We start from the raw sequence: 19072 nt of genomic DNA, 5'->3' as shown, positions 1-19072 counted from the left end.
GAAATACAAGTCTCCTCTTAATCTTCTGGAGTTTTAATTTTTCCTACAGAAGAATCTCAAGCTCACCTTCAGAAATGGAATGCTTGTCTACTGACTTCATACTTGAAAGCGCTATGAGAATAGTGGAATTAATCTGAGGCTTGCTCATGTGCACTACTGTGTGTAAAACGTGCACACATTAAAGCCATGTGTGAACTGGGCCTAAGAGCACTAAATATGGCCTATCTACGGTTTTTTTCATTCAAATTTAGCATTTCAGCTAAAGAACTAGTATAACATAACTCAGCAAAATACCTTTGACCACTGCTGTATTTTGTAATACGAAAACATAACATTGATACCAATCCTTCCCAATAAAGTTGTGTCTGCTTCATTGTGATGTGGATCAGCATTAACTAGAAAAGAAAAACTGTATTAGTAATTTTATTTAGATTTCTTTACATTATGTTTTTCAGTGGAGAAAAGCCAGAGTAACAAATTTGTTTAGATCTGGGTGGGCAATGTGTGGCCCTCCAGATGGTTTGGCCTCCACTCTTGTCAACACTAGCCAGCATAGTCAATGTTGAGGGATAGTGGGAGTTACTCCAGATGTTTTGGCCTACAAGTTGCCCACCTCTGGTTTAGATGAAACAGTTACTTGCAATTAAGATGTTGCCTCCATTTAGCTCTCATACCAAAAAATCCCCTATATTGTATGGAATATTCAGAGCAATACCGCGAGGGTAAATTGCACATATGCTGACAATTGCATGTACCACTGCATAAGATTCTTTCCTACATTTTAAGTCCCTAAAGAAACTTTGTCCTCTCTAGAGAAACTTTCAGACTAGAGGTATGGGGAGGGGAAGGGAGTATCTGTTCAGTTTAAGAAACATCCTAAAATCAATTAGCTTCAAGTGTTTTGCTTTACATAATAGACCCTGTTCACATGTTAAATCATGGGTTAATTAACTCAATATTTGCCGGGCACAAGCAGGAGCGAGGAAGCTTCCTCCGGTGCACTCCTCACTTCCGCTTTCTATAAATAAGCTACGATCGGCCCATTTGTATGGTGTGAGCGTGATGTGTGAACCTGGAACGCTGGGTTGTTTAGGGGCTAAACAATCCTGTGGTTAACCCATGGTTTGTTGGTGGGGTTAACCCCTGGGTTTAGCCTCTAAACAACACAGTGCTTCAGGTTTGCACGTCATGCTCACAACCCAAGAATGAGCTTGCTCCTGTGTGAACTGGCCCGTAGTGTGAGGTGATGGCTAAACCTTTTAATTTTAAGGACTCTTAAAGGCACAAAGACAGTGGTTCTTAAGGGTAAGGGCCAACCCCAAAGGCTACTTCCAAGAAGCCAGAAATTTGTAGAGATGGGTTGGGAAACCTGCAGCCCACCAGCCTAATTTCATGTTGGATGGCGTGCATGCGTGCACACACACACACACACACACACACACACAGAAAGAGAGACAGACGGAATGAATGGGGTGGCACACTGAAAGAGAGGGGGTTGCATACAGAAAGAAAAAGAATAGAATAGCGTGGCACAGAGGGGGGGGATGTGGTGGCATGCATACGCACACAGATGGGTAGGCAGCACATAGAGTGAGAGTATGCTCTATGCAATCCTGCAAACTTTGCCAACTTGTGGTCTGGCCACCACCAGTTGCAGCTCCTGACTGACTTTTCCTGTGGGTCAACAGCCCTTCATTGGAAAAAGGTTCCCATCCCAGATATAGAGAGTAGATAAGTATTTGCAAAGGCAGTGAAGCTAAGGTGGTGGTTTGGCTTATTATGGATTGACTCTTGATATGAGGGACACTAGGGCTGGTAACTCGAAAGAGGAGCTGGTAACATGATCACCCGATACCATAGTGTCAATGTGACAGTCATTCTAGACAACAACCCCTGAGCTATTTCCTATGAAAACCGTTTTTTAAACGTTCAACAAATGTAGCTCATTTAGGCTGCAATCCTAAACACACTTATTAGTGGGACTTATTCTGAGTAAACATACATGGAATTGTACTGCAACTCCTATGCAGGGCTGTCACATATACGGCTTGATAAATCAGGCCCTTTAGGATTTCCAAAGGACCCTGTGGTTCCCTTACCACAATCCAACCATTTTAAGGCTGAGAAACCAACACCTTCAATAAGGAGACTGTTTGTATGTAACACTACACCATACAGATGTAAGGCTTCTTCAAACTAACTAGAATTTAAACTAACTAGAGTTTAAACTAACCAGAGGTCCCCAAGTTTGGAAAGATTGGGCTTTTAAAAAAATCAAAAGATCCTGATCTCTTTTCTTATGTGTGAAAGAGTATGTGAGCTTGGGACAATCCCCACATTGCCCATAAACCAATCACGTGGACAACCTGGGTAAAAAAGAATATAAGCCACTTATTCCAGCTACTGACAAAAGACAATGTTTTCAAGCCCTTTGGAGAACTTCCAAGAGGAACATCAATTACCTGCTGGCACTGTATGGCAATACCTACAGCTCAGGCATAGCATAGCATCAAAATTTTGCCCTGACACACTAAGCACAACAGACCATGCCCCTTGCCCCAGATCTCCTTCAGCTAGCACGGCAGTCTCTATATTAAGCACAACCAACAATTTCCTATACAATGCTATCCAAGAATCTTTAGCCCCCAACGCAGACCCCATAAGAGACAAACAGAACACAGGATACAATTAAAACCTTCACAGTGGAGAACCGTTCTTCAAGTACTCAAATGGCCTACTTAGGATATTAGGCTGAGATTTAGTACGACAAAAAAACATGTACACAGTGTACTGATACCAGCTTACTTCCAATGCCTAGACATGGCCCTGTAAGATAGGTGCTGGAGATGTGAGCAAACTGCAAGCTGACCTCAAACATCTTCTATGGAAATATCAAGTAACACCCCCTTCTAGACAGAAGTTAAGATAAGAATCAACATAGTCTCTGATAAATCCCTTATAATAGAAGATGGGCAGATTCCTTCCCACACTATAGCAAATGTTTCCCTCCCCAGGGATAAAGCCCAGGTGGGGTGGGGTTGAGGAAAAAAAGCCAGCTGATACCATTTAAGGGGACTTTCTATGGATCCTCCTTTAACGTTTTCTCCCTGCCTGTGCCCACCTCCAAATCTCACCGCGTAGGTTTGCCTACCTGGGTTGTATTCCAGGCAGTGAAATACTTGCGATGAGATACTTGGGGGAACTAATAGTTGTTGAATTAAAGTGTAATTGACATTTTTGATGAAGCATACCCAATTTTCATTAAAGAGGACACTTGCTTTCTCTTTGTGTGAGACTCCAGAATAATTGGTAATATTCTACAAATTTTACCTGCAGTTGCAAATTCACAAAAAGGAATGCCTGGTCTCTCTGCCTTCACGGAACTGGCTAGGATGTTAGCTACGCACAATGAGTACTTTTCAAGGTCACCAAAGTTTTCACACCCTCTCCTCATGTTAATGTATAAAGTTCCCAATTTAGCCCAGTCACCTTTTTCTTTACAATGCTGTTCAAAAAGTGATAAAAATGTAAATAGAATTAATCACAATTTGTAATGGCTCAAGCACAAATATGATAAACTTCATAAGCAGTTAAGCATACAACTAAATTCAGTAACTTGGATTTTGTTTGTCACTGGGCAGCAAGAAATTTTTAAGAGATCTTTCATATTATTATACAAACCAAGCACCAAAATAATTATTATACTAAGAGTTGAAATAATTGCTTGATAATAAATCAAGTCTTCTAATTATTGTACAAATAATGATTTTTGATCAGATATCATTCAAAGCTGTCTGTGTAAAATGGAATCTGATTTTGAAATGTTGGGAATGTTTAAAAAGTCTGAAATTCATTGCATTAGAATCTATTCAACATCTTAGTCTGGTACTAAGAGAGACTACTATTAAGTATCAGACAAATCAAGCTTAGATAAAATGTATAAAACAGTAGCCACTTTTAGTACCAAACTAAGATGCTGAATACCAGGATTGCATGGTGTGTTTTTTTAGACATCCAAAATGCAGTCATAGAGGCTATAATCTGCCCAAGGAGAAAGTTTTTAATCCATTTTCCTCCAGCAGGTTTTCAGCTGAAAACTGTCTACAAATTATTGAAGGAAATTGTGGGTTCCCATGACCATGTTGCCCCTTCATGGATCACTGCCTTGTTGTGGCAAAGGGGCTTATGTAACTCAGTGAAGCCATAAGCTATGCCATGCAGGGCCACCCAAGATGGACAGATCATGGAGGGGAGTTCTGACAAAATGTGGTCCACTGGAGAAGGAAATGGCAACCCACTCCAGTATTCTTGCCAAGAAAACCCCATGGAACGTATCACAAGGCTAAAAAATACAAGGCCGGAAGATGAGCCCCTCAGGTTGGAAGGTGTCCAATATACTACTGGGGAAGAGCAGAGGGAATTTCCAAGTAGTGCCAGAAAGAGTGAAGCGGCTGGGCCAAAGCCGAAAGGACACTCAGCTGTGGATGTGTCTGGTGGTGAAAAGAAGGTCCGATGCTGTAAAGAATAATATTGTTTAGGAACATGGAATGTCAGATCAATGAATCACGGTAAGCTGGAGGTGGTCACACATGAGATGGCAAGATTGAACATCGACATCTTGGGAATCAGCGAACTAAAATGGACAAGCATGGGCGAATTTAATTCAGGTGACCATCATATCTACTACTGTGGGCAAGAATCCCTTAGAAGAAATGGAGTAGCACTCATAGTCAACAAAAGGGTGGGAAAAGCAGTACTGGGGTACAATCTCAAAAACGATAGAATGATCTCAGTACAAATCCAAGGCAAACCATTCAACATCACAGTAATTCAAGTCTATGCCCCAACCACTGAGGCCAAAGAAGCTGAGGTTGATCGGTTCTATAAAGACTTACAACACCTTCTAGAACTAACACCAAAAAAAGATGTCCTCTTCATCATAGGGGATTGGAATGATAAAGTAGGAAGTCAAGAAATCACCGGGATAACAGGCAAGCATGGCCTCGGTGTACAAAATGAAGCAGGACAAAGGCTAATAGAGTTTTGCCAAGAGAACACACTGATCATAGCAAACACTCTTTTCCAACAGCACAAGAGGCAACTCTACACATGGACATCACCAGATGGTCAATAACGAAATCAGATTGATTATGTACTTTGCAGCCAAAGATGGAGAAGCTCTATACAGTCAGTCAAAACAAGACCTGGAGCTGACTGTGGCTCAGATCATGAGCTTCTTCTTGCAAAATTTCGGCTTCAATTGAAGAACGTAGGGAAAACCACTAAACCATTCAAATATGACCTAAATCATATCCCTTATGAATATACAGTGGAGGTGAGGAATAGATTTCAGGGATTAGACCTGATAGACAGAGTGTCTGAGGAACTATGGATGGAGGTGCGTAACATTGTTCAGGAGGCAGCAACGAAATCCATCCCAAAGAAAAAGAAATGGAAGAAAGCAAAGTGACTGTCTGATGAGGCTTTACAAGTAGCTGAGGAAAGAAGGGAAGTGAAAAGCAAGAGAGAAAGGGGAAGATATATCCAACTGAATGTAGAGTTCCAGAGAATAGCAAGGAGAGACCTTAAGAAGGCCTTCTTAAATGAACAATGCAAAGAAATCGAGGAAAACAATAGAATGGGAAAGACTAGTGATCTTTTCAAGAAAATCAGAGATCTCAAGGGAACGTTTTATGCAAAGACGGGCATGATAAAGGACAAAGGCGGCAGGGACCTAACAGAAGCAGATGAGATTAAGAAGAGGTGGAAAGAATACACAGAAGAACTATACAGGAAAGATCGTAATGTCCCTGATAGCCATGATAGTGCGCTTACTGAACTTGAGCTGGACATCCTAGAGAGTGAATTCAAATGGGCCTTCGGAAGCATATTAACAACAAAGCTAGTGGAGATGACAGTATTCCAGCTGAGCTATTTAAAATCCTAAAAGATGATGCTGTTAAAGTGCTGCATTCAATATGCCAACAAATTTGGAACACTCAACAGTGGCCGCAAGACTGGAAAAGGTCAGTTTACATTCCAATTCCAAAGAAGGGCAATGCCAAAGAGTGTTCGAACTACCGTACAATTGTGCTCATTTCACATGCCAGCAAGGTTATGCTCAAAATCCTACAAGCTAGGCTTCAGCAGTATGTGAACCAAGAACTACCGGAAGTACAAGCTGGGTTTTGAAGAGGCAGAGGAACTAGAGATCAAATCGCCAACATTGGCTGGATTATGGAGAAAGCAAGAGAATTCCAGAAAAACGTCTATTTCTGCTTCATTGACTATGCTAAAGCCTTTGATTGTGTGGATCACAACGAACTGTGGCAAATTCTGAAAGAGGTGGGAGTACCAGACCACCTTACCTGTCTCCTGAGAAACCTGTACAAGGGTCAAGAACCAAGAGTAACAACCGGACATGGAACAACCGATAGGTTCAAAATTGGGAAAGGAGTATGAGAAGGCTGTATATTGTTGCCCTGCTTATTTAACTTATATGCAGAGTACATCATGAGAAACGCCGGGTTGGATGAATCACACGTCGGAATTAAGATTGCTGGGAGAATTATCAATAACCTCAGATACGCAGACGATACCACCCTAATGGCAGAAAGCGAAGAGGATCTAAAGAGCCTCTTGTTGAGGGTGAAAGTGGAGAGTGCAAAAGCTGGTTTGAAACTCAACATTAACAAAACTAAGATCATGGCATCTGGCCTCATCACTTCCTGGCATATAGAAGGGGAAGAAATGGAAGCAGTGACAGATTTTACTTTCTTGGGCTCCAAGTTCACTGCAGACGGTGACTGTAGCCTTGAAATTAAAAGATGCTTGCTCCTTGGGAGGAAAGCTATGGCAAACCTAGACAGCATAGTAAGAAGCAGAGACATCACCTTGCCATATAATCAAAGCTATGGTTTTCCCAGCAGCAACGTATGGCTGTGAAAGCTGGACTATACGGAAGGCTGAGCACCGAAGAATTGATGCTTTCGAACTGTGGTGCTGGAGAAGACACTTATGAGTCCCCTGGACTGCAAGGAGGTTAAATCAGTCAATCCTAAAGGAAATCAACCCTGACTGCTCAGTGGAAGGACAGATACTGAAGCTGAAGCTCCAATATTTTGGCCACCTAATGCGAAGAGAAAACTCCCTGGAAAAGACCCTGATGCTGGGAAAGACTGAAGGCAAAAGGAGAAGAGGACGGCAGAGGATGAGATGGCTAGACAGCATCACCAATGCAATGAATATGAACTTGAGCACACCCCGGGAGAGAGCGGAGGACAGGAAGGCCTGGCGTGCTATGGTCCATGGGGTCACGAATCATAGAATCATAGAATAGTAGGGTTGGAAGGGGCCTACAAGGCCATCGAGTCCAACCCCCTGCTCAATGCACGAAGAGTCGGACACAACTTAACAACTGAACAACAACAAATGACCATGTTGACTTTTTATATACATACTGACCCCAACTCCTATCCTGTCCATGAAACTAAGCCTATTCTGCTCCTTGCTGGTGAATACTGGCAAATGCCCTGAATGCTCTGTAATCTTAACAGCAAAGACTCCAGCATGGCTCATTAGATGATCAAGGGACATTTTTTGGCTTTTCAGGTATTTAAAGTTTAATTTTCACATTTAATATTTTCACATTTCTTTGTGAAGGGAAAATTATTACTTCCCTAATACTGAACAACCAAAAACTAGTATGTCATTCAAGTTTTACACAGAACTAAGGCCTATTCATTTCCGTAGATCTTTCTTCCATATGATTTGGGAAGTATCACAGTGTTATGTATCCTCTCAAAACTGCTTTCATAATGAAGTGTACATACTGTACCTGAAATTCTGCTACTGCTGAATCAAAGTTACAAAGGCTCGTCTTGTGGAAATGTCTTCCCTGAAATCTTAAAGACAAACTTTATATAGTTATCTGTTCTTGAGAAAGTTTAAATTTGGGTTTAACATAAACAGTAACAATTGAAATTCTAAATCATTATCTCTTCATCTCCCTAAACCAAGGATCCATAACATACCCAGGACTGCAGTCAAAATAAGAGCCCACCTTTGTCATTTGCAGCATGTATGAGTACAGGGAGGTCAAGATAAGCAGCTGACGCACACAAGTTTAGATGTGTGCACCTGAATACTATGTAATGTTGCAGAGAATTTGAGGGCACAATGTTCTACTTTCAGAGTACTTTAAAAATTGGCAGATGAAGCTGGTGATAAGGTTGACCATGATGGTGATGTGAGTGTTATTGCTCAAACATTGTGCCTTTCTGTTTCCCCATCCTCCTATTTGTTAGCCGTAGGTGCCTGATATTCTCAGCCAATCTACATTAATGTTTTAGTGTGGAAGGAGAGCAGTTTGAGGTCCTTTGCAACACATGACATTGTCGCCAATCCGTAGCCAACCAGCAGCTTCCTTCTTGAAAAGCCACATTTTTGGAAAGTCCTTTTACTCTGTTGTTTTCTTAAATGAGGCTCTGGAGTGGTTCTGTGACAGTGTGCACCATCCCACCACATTAAATCCTGGGTGTGCCTCTGTGACGTGGCTGTGACCTGCCAGTGATGTGGTCAAGGAGTGGGGCTGCTTCACCCATTCCCTCTTTTCCCCCCATTTGCAGTAGGGCTGCTTTCACAATAAGCAGCCACCTTTTCCCGTTCATACTATCAGTAGTAACCCTGTTTCATTCACAATAGTGGAGTCGCCAGTTTATATGTAGTGCACGATAAAGAATACACAGAGCAGAAGGAGAAAGGGCAGCCAGCCACTATTTTGCAATGGTGATACACCTACAACTAAAGAATACACAGAGGAGAGAGAAGGGCAGCCAGCCTCTATTTCGCAGTGGTGATACACCTGTAGCTTCGCAGTCGTGTGATACACCTACAACTAAAGAATACAGAGCCGCGGGAGGGGAAAGGGTGGCCAGTTCAGAAGGGGAGCATGAACAGGCCTGGGAACAAGCCTCCCCAATCACAGAATCACTCTGGGTCACCCTTTCAGAGTAATGCAGCAGTGTGATTTTTCCATTCACAAATAGCAGCCTCCAATTCATTCATATCTCCCCTTCAGAATAGTCCTGTGTGATTTTCCTGCACGTTTGTGGGGAGGAGGCTTAGTTCTAGTCGGGGAAGTGGAGGCAGCAGCTGCTGCTATTCCAGCCCTTGCCCTTCATGCAGGACTTAGGCGCTTCCTGTCTACCTGCCTGTCAGTCTGTCCCTGGGCTTCAATATTGCTGGTTCACAGTTGGAGGCGAGGGGGAGAGGTGTAGGTGAAACTATCCAACATTACTAATCTCTTCCATTAAACTTCCCTGAGCGGTGGAGCATGGAGAGGGTGGGAGCGAGCCTATATGTCATTGGCTGAGCAGCATCTATGGGGTTGATGACGTTAACTTCTACTAGCAGGACTCCACCCATCCAACCACAGATTAATGTGCAGTTTGACCTGTGAAAAGTGGGTTTTAAGGTTGTGTTTACTCCACATCTTTTGCTTTGTGTGCTCCTGATGGACCAAAGCCAATTTCATGAAAATCCACATTAAACATGAATGCACTTAAATTTTGTTGCCATGTAGATCCAGCCTCTGTCTCTACAGCAGCATCTGTACTCTCAGTGGGGGCTGTAGTAAGCACGATCCAGTGCAAAGAAGCTCAAGGAGGCAGATAAAAGAAATGCTTTGGAAATTAAATTGGCCGAATAAGATAAGCATTTGCAAGGTCCAGAATAAACAAAATCCATTTTTGAAGTGATTCCATTTAAATATGGATTTTCATGAAATTGGGTTAGGTCCTCCTGGGGCAAATGGTAGCCAGTAATGCACTGTATACATTAAAAAACCCTGCCTGCATGGAGCAAACAGCACCTAAAACTGCATTATTTTGTGTTTGGGTAGGCAGAGTCCTGCAAGTAGAGCTGAAAGTCAACTGCGTAGGTGTGGAGCAGCAAATGAGTGGCGGTTCAGTGAGGTGCAATGGAGGACGAGTCACTTCCAAGTAGGCATGTTTAGCAGACAGCTCTCCTCCCTGTCCAGCCCTTCTCTGCAGGATTAGGGGTCATTTGGGGGCCATCAGTTTTTAAGACCAGTAAGGCTCTTAAAGGAGCCTTTGCACCTCCATAAGGGCATACCTTCGCACTTCCATAACAGCATAGTCTTACAATGACAGGCTTGAGGCTTGGTCTCCGCCACTCGCACCCCTCCCCATGGTCAGTGAAGTGCAATAGGAGACAGTTACTTCTGAGTTAGCATGCTTATCCAGTGTACGCAGTTTCAAAGCAACAGGACTGGCTCCCCTCCCCACTCCTATACTCAATTAATATTTAAAACAGGCAGCAACTGAGCGCACTTTCACAACAGAGTTTTTAAGCAGAAGGGCTGGCTCCCCGCCCCCTCCCGTGCTCAAACAACAACCAAAATAATTCTGCTGACCTGTCTACTCTTGTACTTGGCAAAGTGCAATTGAATGCAATGAATTACTTCTGGGTAGACATGTTTAGCTCTCTGCAATCCCCCTGCCCCATGCAACTTTCCCTTCCGCCAATCAGTGCTGCTTCCACCATCCCATGCCAAAGCCATCTGAGGTCACACAGACTCCCAAACTGCACTGAAGCCACTGTGACAGGAAAATATGTCACAAAATGAGAGGGGGGTTGGGGGGGGGAACAGATTTAGAGCAAGAAAACCTGCTCTAGTTACAGAGAGGGGTGTGTGTCATCTGCCATGATCATTTTGGGGGTGCACTAGAGAGGGACTAAAAGCCCTGTGTAGATACCTCCTTCGTGGTAGAGTACTGACTTCTGGTGAGGAGGAAAGTTTTCTGCTTTTTCCAAGCACCTGCTCTGGCTATTTCCTGCACACCCATTTTTCATGAAATACTGTAGATATCTCCCTATAGATTCTAAACAGGAGATGCATCTGTGTAGTTTTTGGGTTGTTTTGTTGGGTTTCCCTCCAATTTCTGCGTTTCCTGCCAATGGCTCCAAAACAGGGGTGAGAAACCTTTTTTTTCTGTAAAGGGCCACATTTCATTGAGGGTAATCTGTCAGAGCTATATGCAAGTGGAGGGTTGGGCCACTCCTTTCACCCTCTTTCTGCCACTCCCCTTTTCCTTCCTGCCCGAGAGACTGCCAGGGGAGGGACAGAGCTCTTGCCAGAGGTCTGAACTGATCATTTGCAGATGGCTCCCCCCTTTCTATTATTCTGACCATTTTGGCTCCCCCCCCCATTCCCCTCTGCCCTCCTTCCGGACTCCCCCATCTGCATGAGGTTAGGTTGAGAACCGCAAGTTATGTGCCCTTGCTCCAAAACAATCAAACTACTCCAAAGAATTTATGACATGATTCAGATGTAACAACCATGGTCTGATGACCATGGTTTATTATACTGATGAAAATTGTGTCTGCAGGCTCGCTCCTCCTCCTCCTTTCGCTCTTGCACCATAATTAAAAACCTCCAAGGTTTGTCAACCCATAGTTTCCCATTACATCTTAAACAGGTACCTATGATTTAACTAGGGTCTAACTCTGATTTCAGGTTTTAGTGTGTAGTCCATGCATGATTAAGCCAGTTTCAGTTTGGAAAACTAACAAACCAGGAAATGATGTTTTAACAAAGCCCAGAAGTCTAACTGTGGAGCACAAGAGAAAGGAAGAGGGAAGGGGAGAAGGGAGCACATGGGCACAATGTTTGTTGTTCGGCTAATAAAAAATGATTTATTAGACCAAGAATGTTATGGCTGAACTGGGCCTAAAAATTCGGTTATCAGAGACCTTTTTTCTGTTCCCCAACATTCATTTTCTTACATTATATGCACTCATTTCAGAGGTTTTATTTTATATATTTTTGAACAGCATACCTACTCAATATAGGGCAGCTTCCAACATACAAAAAGAAATCAATATATTACTATCAATAATACACCATATAATACAAATTACTAACATAATACAAATATAATACCACATTATAGAAACTCAGCTTATTGAGATGAGAAATAGTTTATAACATATATAGATTGACCTTCTCCCAGGTTTCTATGGCACTCATTGTTGGGAAAACATTTATCTATTAGTTGTAATAATAGTTTAAGGAAAGTACATACTTGGACAAAAAGATGCTTATTTCCTGACTGGAAACTTGTAGAAGATTTAGAAGCTTGGTGATATAGCCAACATGCTCATATTCAAGAACCATTCCAGCATCAACAAGCTGTGGTAGGAAAAAACAAACAAAAACCCAACTCCTGAATATGAACTCTCTCAGAGACTTCCTAAATAGAAGCTACAGTGTTCTGTACAAGTGATACAGTAGAAACAGTTAGGTAATACACTTATGTATGCAACCTTTTTGTTTTGGATGAAGGAAATCTGGTGGAAGGATTTCATAGATAAATTTGTTGAGATTTTAGAGGTGGATATCCATGGAATTCCTAACACCCAGCCAGATTCTGCTTAACCCACAGTTGCACTGCCTCGTTATGTAATGTTTATTATACTCTACCTATAGTAAAAGCCAGGTCTAATCTTAACAGAAAGCAGTCACTTCAGCTAACTGATTCTAGATGGGATGCCAATTTCATGGCTTCAACAAGCATACCTCTATGTCATTTAACAAGAGCATTATTTTGATTTTATGTCCCAAGTACAAAAATAGCTAAGGCTACTACTAACTGGATTGAGTTCTCCCAATGCTTTGATGCAACCACAGCCATTGCAGAGGTGTGTAGAAGCTGGTAAGATGGCATCAGCTTATGCAGGGAGACAACTCGGAATCCCATTAAGCCCCACAAATAATTTTGCCTCCAAATCGTCTACAAATTTACAATCCTAGAATTCAGCAGCAACCCTACCTGCTTCCATCATATCTCAGAAAACTTCTTCCTCTTCCATTGTGGTTGTCAAAATCAAGGTATCACCTTTCCAAACATACCAGGTCCATAATATTATAGGAACAGAAAGTGAGTGTTCTATATTCATATAACTATTTTTATCTCTCTATTGAAAATTCTAATGTTCTTATGAGCTGGATTTTGGGTTGGAGTCAGCATTTTTAAAGGGTTTTAGCCTAAAGTAGTACTCTGTCCACAATCATCAATAAGAAATGGTGTAAAAATAAAAATAAAGTAAAATAACAAGCTATCTCTTTGTGAGACTGGTAAGGTAATATGTAGCAGAAGCATAAAAACTAATACAGAAAGCAGAATCACTAGGAACAGAAAACTTTTTTTAACATTTAGGATGGAATCAAACAATCTAAGTCATACCTTACAAGAGATTTCAATTAACTCAGGTACTGCGTCTCTCAATTTCATGGAAGCCATATGTTCATACATTTTGAGAAGAATGTCTACTGTTGGCTAAGCAAAAATAAATGCCTTAAAACTAGAGCTAAATACATTAGGTATAATGAATTCATAAACAAAATTTAAAATACAATTTCAATCTGAGATGAATCACCTGGCTCTCATTTTCAAGGCTTCAAAGGGCTGATACTTACTCCTGAAATGTCGGATGCCTTTACACTATGGAAAAAGCTGCAGTCCTCCCGTTGTGGAGCCTTTCCACGTTTACAGTGGGCTCCCAGAACGACTGCTGAGAGGGGAAGTTTTAAATTTTCAAGGTTCCAGAGAGCTCAATGAAACACTACCATCTACTGGCTGTTTTAATAGTGTAACAACCCGACTTAATTTGATAGTTCATTATTTCCGGAACTTTTTGAGATGGAATAACCAGGAAATACCTCTGGATGTGCCCTGGAGGTTGACGATGTCATGAAAAGGACCTGCAAACTTCCATGAATAGCAGGATAAAAGGTTTGTGTGAAGAAGCCCGTAGTTGCTACTTATGAGAGGCTGGGATTCCATGCCTGTGCAGTATTGTCTGTACTGGGGAACCTCAAGCATCAGACAGACGATAGGATGCTAGTAACCATGTCTACCCAAAATCCTCATGGTTTTCAGATACAGTCAATACAACTCTGACATGGTATCCCAGTCATGAAAACTACCAAGCTGCCAGGGGACTTCTGAACCAGGCCAAAAGTCAAATAGTAAAACATGCTCATCTACTGCTACAAGACAACAGTCACAGTCCAGAGAGATGTCAAGTCAGAGACAGGGGTTCAGAGAGAGTTTTGAAAACATCTGCAATGCAGATGCACCTGTTACCCAACCTGTAACAAAGAAAGGCAGCATGGTGGAATAAGGAAATGGCAATCTTCAGCCTCTCAAAGTGCCCAACTACTAAGGGAACTATTCCACTAGGCTGACTGAGCTGATAGCAGAGCACCTGGATGGCTTACAAGTGCCCATATCAGAGCCTGCAAATCCCACCACTGCCACAATCAGGGCCACTTCCAACAAGATTGCTAGGAAACCTAAATATCTGGCAGAGGAGTCCTTTCCATAATAGAGGCCAGCATCCCATCTCAGGCTGTTTCCAGGGTCTGTCAAAGCACCTCTGCCTCATTTTGGGAAAAAGAAAGCGAGGGGAGCACCTATTTGTGAACATACACTATAGGACTTTTCATCTACAATCTCTTGCAATTTAAAGTCCAATGGCCAAAACTGAAATGGAGCCATTTATGCATGAGAATGAGAACTGGATCCCAGACAGTGGTATTTCTGCAGTTTTCATTGCCTCAAATCCTGCAGAAAATAAGGCAAACCACTTTTAATCTATTTGTCAGGGTCCCACCTGGGGTGCTGGGGGAGCTCAGCTGCGAGGACAGAGTTGGCCTCAGAGCGATCCCTTCCCCTCTCTTCAACACTCAGGCACAATGCTCACCTGTCTTGTGGGAAGTGACAGTACTAAATGGATCAGATATACTGCCTCCCTGTCCCCAGCCAGAGTGCTGACCAGGGATTACTGGATTTGCTTGACAATGGGCCAGCAGCCACCCCCTTCCCAGCTGCCCAAAAATGTGTTAGTGGGGCAGGTCGCTGGGAAGACTTAGTGGACTGACTACCAAATGTATTCTAGTATGAATTTTTGTAGGACTGAGCCCCCTTTCATCAGTTTCATGAAGCTGTCTGGAAATTGGTTGATTGGTTCAGATGAGGAGGCAAAGTTTTGCAGAGAGAAAACCTGAGCAACAATAGAGTAAATGTCCCATTCCTGTTGGGAATGAAGAGATGGATGCAGATGTGAAGCATGATCATGATTCAACAGTGCTTTTCATTAGCTAGTGTATGACCCAACAATGTGAACTGCTTGTGGTGAGCAGGCCACATAATGAGGGGGTTGCTTTGGATGGGTGCTGAATACCCCATGTTTTTTTCATGTAAAACAAAATTACATCTATCGTAAAATAGAGACAGGGGTCTTGATCGTCAAGACATAAGATCCTGGATCCTTAGTTGTGAGAACAGATACCCCTGGAGTGGCCCACCCAAGGTCAATTGGATAGTCAATATTTTTTAGCAAGAGTCAAAACTGGAGATGGCCTACTATGAGTAGTATGAACAGCTGTACTTGGGTAGACTGTCCTTGTACCTTTGGCATTAGTAGCATTCTCTTACTGAGCTTTGAGGAAGGTGTGGAGTTCAGGCACTCCAATTCTAATATGGATACCTCATCACTGAAGGTGTTGCACAAAATGTCCTGGACTGAGGGACCCATTACCTCAACCTGGAGTACAATACAAGATTCCTTAATCCAAAATTATAAGGAGGCAATTTATCTACCTACCTACCTACCTAATCATTTGAAGAACCACACTTTGTTTGAATTGGCTCTACTTACACTGGACCTTTTGAGCAGCAGCCTGTCTTCATGGGTGATTTGCTGCAGATTGGGACCATTTGGAGGTCCTTTGTGGCACATGGCATCATGGCCAGTCTGCAGCCACCCCAGAGTTTACCTGTGGGAAAGCTGCATTTTTGGAGAGTACTTTTACTCTGTTGTTTTTCTTTACTTCAGCTCCCCTGTGGTTCAGCTGCTGTGTGCTCATCCCTCTGCTTTAAATTTGGTATGATCAGGCATTCCTAGGGGTGTGTCTTTCACCTGGCTGTGACCTCAGTAACTAAAGTAACTAGCCTGCCTTTCCAACTCACCAAAGTGCTAGAGCACTCTTCTGTGCCTTCAGAATCGTGCTGTACTTCCTTTTCGCCAGTGGGAGTAACTGACCTCCATTTCCCAGCTCATCCCCCTTCAGAGCTGTGGTTATGCACTTCTCTGATGCTTGTGTTACTTCATTGCTTCTCTGCATGGAGGGAAAGGGCTAGCCAGAGTTGCCTTCATCTGCTAGTGCCAGCGCCGCCTCTGCTGGCAGTTCCTCTCCTCCCTGACCTGCATTCTTCAGTTTTCACTGTATCGCGGTATCAATACAGCGGGGCTACCGGCTCCCATTCCTGACCGCCTCCTCTTGCTAGATAGCTAGTACTTGAAACAATGTGGCTCCAATTTTCTCAATGGGAAAAAGACGCTACAGATTCTCAACGAGGGAAAGCAGGCAACAGAGGCTGCACAATGAGAATGGGTTAAGCACCTAGGTCACTGTATTTACTCCCTGGAAGTGCGCAACTGGGGTTTTAGAACTGGGCAATACAGGCTGCAGACTGTCAATGGTGAAGTGGCTAGATCTCTGTATTTACTCCCTGGAAAAGGAGAAAGCGGGTAGGAGCTCTAACTCCCTATGGGCTGGAATGGGGCAAAACTACGCTGGTGGGGTGCTCTATGGGGAGCCTTCAGATGCTATCGGTGATAACATGGTAGCCAAAGGGTACCTGGACAGGGGTGGGAAATAAGCTTCCTTTCGTTGGTTGAGCAGCACCTGCCAGGTTGATGATGTTCAGTTCTACTCCCCACACCCAACCTGAAGTATGTTGTTTTCAAGTGCTGTGTGACCCATGAAAAGCAGATTTTTAAGGTATGGTACGCTTGGCTTTTCTTGCTGTGTGTGTCCCTGAAGGGCAAAAGCCGATTCCATGAAAATCCAGATAATACTCCAATGCGCTTCTCATTCTGTTTTCATGAAGACCCCCACCAGACTGTCTCTCTCCAAGCAATGTTTGCTGTACACATTAATGGCATCGCTGCATTATTCCCTTACTGCAACCTACAACTGCCTATATGTGGATGACTTTCAAATATGTTTTAATTACCCTAGTAATTAAAAAGCCCTTTATATTAGTACGTAGGCCGCCCTACATGATTTTAAGTTCTCTCAAATGAATACTGTTTATGTGCACTTCTGCTGGAGGTATGCGGCTAGCTTCCTAATCTGAAACTGAAATTGGGCCACATATCCCGATGGTTGCTGAGACTAAGTTCAGGTTGGTATTCGTGCTACAAATGAGCCTGCTAAAGGCAAACTGTACCAAGGCCCTGTCTACAGGGCACCGCTTTCACCCTTCACTCCGTCGCAGCATGTCAGTTTCAGATTAGCTTCTGCTGGGATACACTCGCGATTTACTGTGGGCTTCCATAACAGATTCCACTGTGCCCTTTTTTTGCCATTATATTTTAATGCGCAGCTGTGCAGTCCCGTGAGCATCGGGGTGCGACACTTCAGTGTGTGTTTTGTATTTTAGGGGTTCTGTTGTGTCTGTCTATCCCTCATTAGGTAAAAAGTGGGTGTTCTGTGCTCCTTCATTTTCACGCCATCTGTTTGTCAGTTCCCCAGCCTGAGACTCTCGCGATGGTTTGCACTCAAAGGGCATGAGCAGTACGTGCCTACCCATCGCTCCAAAATGGTGGCTGGAGCAAAGTTGGTCGTCCCCCAAGGCCCCTCTGGCCCTTGGACACGGAGTCCCGGAGCAACCACTGCAAAGATACGAAGTTGCAAAAATGTGCAAAAGTGTGATTAAATAAATGATAACACCTCTCTGTGCCTCTGTAACTGCAGCTGCAAGGGGGCAGGGGGAGTAAAGGGGCATCACACAGTGATGCAAGCACTACGCACGCCTACAACATGCCCACTGCAAAACGCGAAGTCGGTTTGGGGGAGGGACAGATGTCTCGAAACCGCGGGAAACCTGCAGCAAACTAAAAACATTGCAGCAAACTGCCTCATTGGAAATCCACATTTTCTGGGAGAAAACCACAGATGGCTGTGAAATGGCGACTGCGTCATCCGTCCCAAGGGACCTCAACTTGCAGCCGCCCAGGAGTAAAAGGCTTGTGTAGATGGGGCCCAAGGCACTAATATTCTGGAAGTGCTTTCTTCAACCCTATGGAATGCAGACTGAATGTCTATGCTGCAAATCTACAAAACACTGGGCTCCTCTAAAGTGGATTATGGTTGACAGTGTAGAACTCCACAAGGTTTTGAAGAAATTGGAACCTATACATCCCTCAGGGCTACAATTGTGCTTTGGAGCATATTTACACCTCTCCTATATGCAGCCTCTGTGAAGCAGCAGTTGAACCACCACTGAGCCTGCACTGTGCACTACTGTCTCTCTGATATACTACTAAACTGTGTTCCCGAACAGGCCACACCTCTTGCAATATGATCTTCACGTCACAGTGGGAAAACCTCCTTTGTGCTCCAAGTTCTTCGGTTTTTAAACAACTGAAATTGGACTAGGATACCTTTTCAGACTTGCTGTTAACTTGCCCAGCTTTCATAAAATGGGATATAATTAGCAGTATTGTTCAGAAATCACCCCACTACAGTCTGCCATGAAAATGCCAGCGCAAGGGGCATCCCTCTAGGGCTCAGTAATGACCCGGTGCTTGCACAGGAGGAACCTTTCCTTTCCTTCAGGTGGTATCTGGGATATTGTTCTATAGTGATTATGCTGTGATTTTTATAGATAGTTTTAAGTCCCAGGATTGTGTGGGAGCAGCCATCATTCACTAGCACAAGATGATAGCATGAATGATTCCAACAGAAGCACGTCTGTTTACTGTGGAACTCTTTGTGATCTCACTAGCAAATATGAAAATTCCTGGACATGAGCAAATCTCAACTAATTCTGCAGTTTGTTTTGGCTTGAAATTTGTTCAGCTTCATCTCGCACCCATTATTTTCCGTTATTGTCTCTCAACTGGAGGCTATTCATTCCCAGGACTATTGTGTTGGGGGCGGGGGAATTGTTGTTAGATTTCCAGGCATGTTGGA

At 43.2% G+C, this 19072-nt stretch overlaps 1 protein-coding gene across 1 annotated transcript in view; it reads right to left on the bottom strand.

The window, feature by feature from the left end:
- The window catches only part of TOPAZ1 (testis and ovary specific TOPAZ 1), a 62094-nt gene that overhangs the window by 10411 nt on the left and 32611 nt on the right, over positions 1 to 19072 (bottom strand). Inside the window, exons 11-15 of the mRNA XM_084858245.1 lie at positions 13269 to 13361; positions 12108 to 12214; positions 7838 to 7904; positions 3331 to 3505; positions 295 to 395 (exon numbers count right to left, since the gene is read on the bottom strand). Coding sequence (XP_084714371.1) covers positions 295 to 395; positions 3331 to 3505; positions 7838 to 7904; positions 12108 to 12214; positions 13269 to 13361 — 543 coding nt within the window. The remainder of the gene's footprint in view (positions 1 to 294; positions 396 to 3330; positions 3506 to 7837; positions 7905 to 12107; positions 12215 to 13268; positions 13362 to 19072) is intronic.

This window comes from Heloderma suspectum, chromosome 5, assembly GCF_057233095.1.
Source record: "Heloderma suspectum isolate Gila_16-S chromosome 5, 16-S_ref, whole genome shotgun sequence".
Taxonomy (NCBI): Eukaryota; Metazoa; Chordata; class Lepidosauria; order Squamata; family Helodermatidae; genus Heloderma; species Heloderma suspectum.
The sequence above is the reverse complement of the archived record's forward strand: the minus strand, read 5'-3'. Positions and strand labels throughout refer to the sequence as shown.